Genomic DNA, 5,996 nt, shown 5'->3' on the forward strand with positions numbered 1-5,996 from the left:
ATATATTCTTTAGAAACTGGTGGAGCAAAGCCATTTAAAATCATGAACACCAGTACTAAATCAGCAAATTGGATTAGAAATTCTCAACTTAAAAGGGAGTACTTAGTTAAGATATTACAATAATGAAAACTATTCGGCTTTTCATCTGAAACCTTAAGAACTTGTAATAAACAATTTAAATTGGTTTAAGAATAGACTTGTTTGAGTCCAGGTAGTAATACAGTATGTAATATGTGGAAGAATCATAGAATTCATTCAACTAAACTGCTGCTTCCTTAGTCAAAGTATTTCTAATAAATCTAAAATTTGCTAAATTAAATTTCACTGTGTTAACAACTTTCTTCACATGCTTTTTTGAAAGAAAGCCTAGAATCTATTATTATTCCTTATTTAAATTCATGTACTACCTCAAGCTTCTGTCCTTGGACAAACAGATCTGCTTCTACATCCTGATATGCCCTTTTAGTACAAACATGCATACAGTTTTCTTGACATTAAAGGGGTCATATGATGCGATTTAAAATTTTCCTTTCTCTTTGGAGTGTTACAAGTTCTTGGTGCATAAAGAAGATCTGTAAAGTTGCAAAGACTAAAGTCTCAAATCCAAAGAGATATTCTTTATAAAAGTTAAGAGTCAACCACGCCTACCTAAAACGGCTCATTCTAACACGCCCCCACATGTCTACGTCACGATGTGGGAAGATTTGCATAACTCCGCCCAAATGTTCACGTAAAGAAAGAAGGCCTAACTTTTATTCTTGCTGTAGTATTGTTGTTGCTGCCGCCGACATGTCGTGAAGGCGCTGTGTGTTTCATTGTGAAAGCGAAACTACTTTGTTTGGCCTTCCAAAAGAGGACGATATACGCTTCGTCATGCCTAGAGCTGATCCGTGCTGGTCGCTGAGGAAATACTTGTGAAAGCGAAACTACTTTGTTTGGCCTTCCAAAAGAGGGCACAACTAGAAATCAGTGGTTAAGTTGTATTTACAACACTGTTCCAGAACAGTTCAGCCCAAATATTCAGATGTGTGCAGCACATTTTATGGAGGACTGTTTCCTGATCCTCGGAGCGTAGACTACAATGCCGGCTGTTCTGACTCACAGACTGTAAGTATGTTTTCATATTTAAAGGATTTGCCACTGATGATTCAAATGCGAGTTTTGAGCAGTGTAGAGTAGCACTTGTTGTTTGTCATTTCTCCGATCACAAATGCAGACATGGTTTTATGTTTACGCGGCGCGATGCAACGCAACACGTAAAAAGACAGTATAAATCATTATAATCTGTAATTATGTCCCCACTGGATGCAACAAATGCCTCATTTATAATGGGTTTTAATGTTTTTGTGTCGTAGCTCCGGCCGGGACACGGCATCACAGTATGCCGTGTAGTAACACAGTAAGAGGCGTAACATTTCGTCACACGCTTGAGGTATTCGGCCAATCACAATGCACTGGATAGCTGGCCAATCAGAGCACACCTCGCTTTCGCATAAACACATTTAATTACATCATATACACAACAATGTTCTTTTTAACAACATCATATGATGCTTTTTTAAGATATAAACATGATTTAGTAAGTCATCATCTGATCCATCGTAGAGTTTGACTTCTGTGCAGCCTGTTGCTGTCTCTTTGCATGTGCATACATATATAGGAAAGTGACGTGACATGTGGCCAAGTACGGTGTCCCATACTTGGAATTTGTGCTCTGCATTTAACCCATCCAAGTGCACACACACAGCAGTGAGTAGTGAACAAACATGCACACACACACCGTGAACACACACCAGCAGCAGTGGGCAGCCAATGCTGCGGCGTCTGGGGAGCAGTTGGACCCTTGCTCAAGGGTCTCACCTCAGTCGTGGTATTGAGGGTGGAGAGAGCGCTGGACAGATATTCATTTTAATGTTTGAATGGGCATGGTGTTTCTGCTTGAGTAAGTGTGCTTCCAACCTCACAGCTAAGAAATCGACTCGAGAAGAATGTCATTTTTGTTCCTGCATTAGCGTTCAATACACTAACTCTGTGACAAAGTCACTGTGACTCGGTTTCTTTTTTTACTACGTTCAATAAACATCTGCACACTGCAGCAAGGGACTCTGGAAGTATTTGTGGATTTTCATATGTGCTTTTTTTACTACCCGAAGCTGTGAACGACTTTGTGATTTTACCACAGAACAACCGTGTGACCTGGGATTTCTCACGGAGGCTCGTTCGGGTTGGAAGGAGAGAAATGGGCAGAATCCTGTGGGTTTCTCACACAGTGAGAAACGACCTAGCAGCTGAAGTGTTTGCAGGAGGGGGAATTGATGTATGATGTCCACACATCTGAAAGGTGATTTATACAAGTGCCCAGAAAGCCTGGGTATTGGCGCTCCCCGGGAGACAGGACCAGCTGTGAGAAGACCTCTTCATTCTGCAGATGAGATTGTGAAAAATGTGGCCGGGGGATCGCAGACTCTTGTTGGGGAACAGGAAATTGCACACCCTGCCATCATCGCAGTGCATACATTAAGGAATCTGATTGAGGTGATGCAGTGTGTCAGAGCATCTTTTTTCCCTCCCTCCATTTTTGGTGTTTACATACCTCATAGCCTGTTATCCGTCCTTTGCTGCCGCTTTGGTGAGCAGGTTCCCAGAATACCTCGATCTCAGACGCGGACAAACTGCGGGCCCAGACTCTGGGAGGAGCTACTGAAGGTTCTGTTAATATCAGACATTTCAAAAATGAGGAAAGTAAGTGAAAAACAACAGGTAATGAGAACAGACAGTTTACAGGATTCATCCAACATCAGTCTCTAGTGCTTAAATGTACCACCTGTTTGCAAGAACTAATTGTGCTGTTAGCACACTTGCGAATAAAGAAATTACCACCAAAGTGCACTAACACAGCTGTAGAGGGAGTGTAATTAAAACTTGAAATACATCCATCAACTTTTGTCATCCCTAAACGATGTCCAATAATGTCCTTGCACAATTTGCATACAATCAACACAGAACACAAGCATATTAACCTTCATCTGCTGAATATACAATGACCACAGGGCTAAACGGTCCCTCTCCGATCTCATTGTATACGCCGACTTTTACTTCAAACTGAGTGAGTGGCAGAAAAGTATCATTTTTATAAATGTATCGTGATGCATCTGCCGAGGCCAACACGCTCTGCTTCCATGTTGTGGTGCCAAGGGGACGAAATGCCACCACATATCCAAACTTTTCTCCATTTTGTAGCTCCTCCGGCACAGGCTGTGAGAAAAGAATATAAGAATTTAATAATGTAATGTGATTCAATAAAGAAAGTCACTTGTTTCGTTACTTAATAAAATGGTGCTTTTACATTTACATTTATGCATTTGGCAGACACTTTCATCCAAAGCACCTTAAACGGCTTTAATGAGGGAAAGAACTACAATCCCATTAAGCATTTTGTTTGTTACAAAATATGCATACAAATATTTAATATTACAAAGATTTAAATACTAAAATATATATAGATTTTTTTTCCAGAATCTGATCAAATCATGTTTAACAGCGGAATTTGTGATGAAAAACGACATTACCCAGAATTAGAATTGCAGAAAATTCCAACAATCACATTGTCACGCCCCTGGACTCTTTGTGTTGTGTTTTCCCTCCCCAGGTGTGCCGTGTTCTCTTTAATTAAGTCATTCCTTGCACCTGTGTTTTCCCAATCACCCAGTGTTTAAAAGCCCCAGTCCTTTCAGTTAGTGTTTGTCGGTCCTCGAACGTCATTCCTTGTGTTCTAGTGTCTCCTACGTTCCCCGTGTGATCATTAAAGACTGTGAATTGAAGTTATCTCCATGTTTCCTCGCTCCTTGCCTCCCGAGAAGTGTGACACATATAGTCTTGTCCAGCAAATCATGCCAAAAAAAAGCTTCTCTCTTGGTGCACCATGAGTGACGTACTGTAATAAATTCGGTATCCCTATACTCTCAAAATACCTAAATAATTGTGTGTGTGTGTATATATGCATGTATACATATAAACAGATAATCAACAACTTTAAATGAATAGCTTTATATTTCACCATTGTTTTATGAAATTGTAGCTCTATGGTTCATGGGATTGTAGTTCTTTCCTTCACTAAGTCTTTAAGTACACAGTCTTGTACCTTTATCTATTTGTCTAATTTTCAAATACTTTGTTGCTAAGTTTATAATGTTGTATTCTCCTTGTAGCTGGTTGGTTTAGTTCACAGCTTATGCTTAAACAGAGACTCTTTAAAAATTCCTATGAAATAAAAAAAATAAAATTCCGGATTCAACGCTGCTGAAAAAGTGGGCGGGCACTAATGCACTATATTAGCGTGCTTGTAACACCACTCAACCAATCAGATTCAAGCACAAGAGCTAACTGTATGAGTAATTTTATCATCATAACCAATGCTTTGAAAAAACAATAGCAAGCACTGTTCTCCTCAACGAGTCCTGTGATTTGAGGCGTCACTCATGCCTGTAGCACAAACGACGTGGGGCGATTTACAAAGCTTCATAGGGTAATAGAGTTGTTCAAAGTATCACCAATAATATTAGTCCCTCAAAAATGCACTAAAGCAAAATCATTCAGCTGACATGGCGTTACATTACTGCAAGCTGACAAGTAATTTTCCGTGGTAGGTTTTTACATTGTTGCTTCCATAATCTGAAATCCACAGAATATAAGTAAATAAATTTGACAGATTTAAGCACTACTGTGTCAGTCAAGAAACCTCTAGACTTAGTGAAAAATGTGCCGTATTTTGAAAGTAATACTGTATTTAAACACACCACTGAATATTTGTCGTGACAGCTGGTGAGATTACGAGAAAGCCATTGATAAACATTGTCATTTCTGGTTTTACAGATTTACTGGTATGAAAGCTGTCTCATATCTGCGTCTACATTATGATTTACATACCAGAGGGAGCAATCCCACTGAGGCAAAGAGCAAAGACGACAACGCTTTACCTTTTAATTAAACCTTGTCTAATTTAAACCACGTCACCGTGGAGAATTCCCTCAGAATCCGATTCACAAGAGAAGACTGATTTGAAAACGCTCCTGTCACAATAAAGATGCAGAGCTCACCTCCCAAACAATCACGAGTTCGCCTCGGCTTCCTCCCCCTCCACTCACGTTAGCTGGGGCGACTTCAGGACCTGCCAGCCAAAACAGAGAACAGACACCAGAACAGAAGAAACGGGATTTATACATGTGGGATTGGTGGCAAATCCGAACACTTCCTTTCCATGAGGTGTGGCTCAATGGTCTTTTCAGAATGGTTCAAAGAATCTGAATGAGGTAGAATGTAACAACCTGCAGAATTTTCAGTTTCCTGGTGAAAAATGGTTGTCTGGTCTTAGCCTGTCTCTCAGCCTGGTTTTAGTGTTGTTTTGTGCACTTTTTAGTTGAACACCAGCTTGGCCAGGGTCGGAGACCAGTTAGACCAACTAAACCAATTTAGGACTAGCAAATCAAACCAGCTCAAGCTAGTTTAAGATGTTTTAATGTAATGTGCATATAATGAATAATTATGTATTTGCATTTGTTTTTTTAGTATGTGCTGGTTTATTTTGTAGTATATATATATATAGTGTATGCATATTCGCGATGGCGCCGACGTTGATGGCTGCCTCTGTGGCATGCTCCGCAGTTGTTTTTATGTTTTTGTTAGTTTGTCCTGTCTTTAGTTATATCCCTGCAATCAGTTTCACCAGAGACGAATTGCTGGACATTCGGAAGTACACACCACCCGATATTTCACCGGTTTTTGATTATTCTGATGTTTTGCTGGACATTGTAGTCAGGGGAGCAGTGGCGCTGATCAAACTCTTCAGGACACGCAGACGGGGGAAGCTCAGGAAGCGCGGATTCAGGACGCCGTTGCCTAGCATCCATCTGGCGAACCTCTGCTCTCTACCCAACAAAACGGACGAACTCCTTCTGCTCTCCCGGACAAATAAGGATTTTTCAAACTCTGCTGCTCTG

At 40.4% G+C, this 5,996-nt stretch overlaps 1 protein-coding gene across 1 annotated transcript in view; it reads right to left on the bottom strand.

The window, feature by feature from the left end:
* Nucleotides 1-5,996, bottom strand: part of LOC107680691 (contactin-4-like) — a 103,452-nt gene that overhangs the window by 9,328 nt on the left and 88,128 nt on the right. The window contains exons 16-18 of the mRNA XM_016476700.1: nt 5,097-5,282; nt 3,021-3,255; nt 2,594-2,709 (exon numbers count right to left, since the gene is read on the bottom strand). Of these exons, the coding sequence (XP_016332186.1) occupies nt 2,594-2,709; nt 3,021-3,255; nt 5,097-5,282 (537 nt within the window). The remainder of the gene's footprint in view (nt 1-2,593; nt 2,710-3,020; nt 3,256-5,096; nt 5,283-5,996) is intronic.

This window comes from Sinocyclocheilus anshuiensis, unplaced genomic scaffold (assembly GCF_001515605.1).
Source record: "Sinocyclocheilus anshuiensis isolate Anshui unplaced genomic scaffold, SAMN03320099.WGS_v1.1 scaffold396, whole genome shotgun sequence".
Classification (NCBI taxonomy): domain Eukaryota; kingdom Metazoa; phylum Chordata; class Actinopteri; order Cypriniformes; family Cyprinidae; genus Sinocyclocheilus; species Sinocyclocheilus anshuiensis.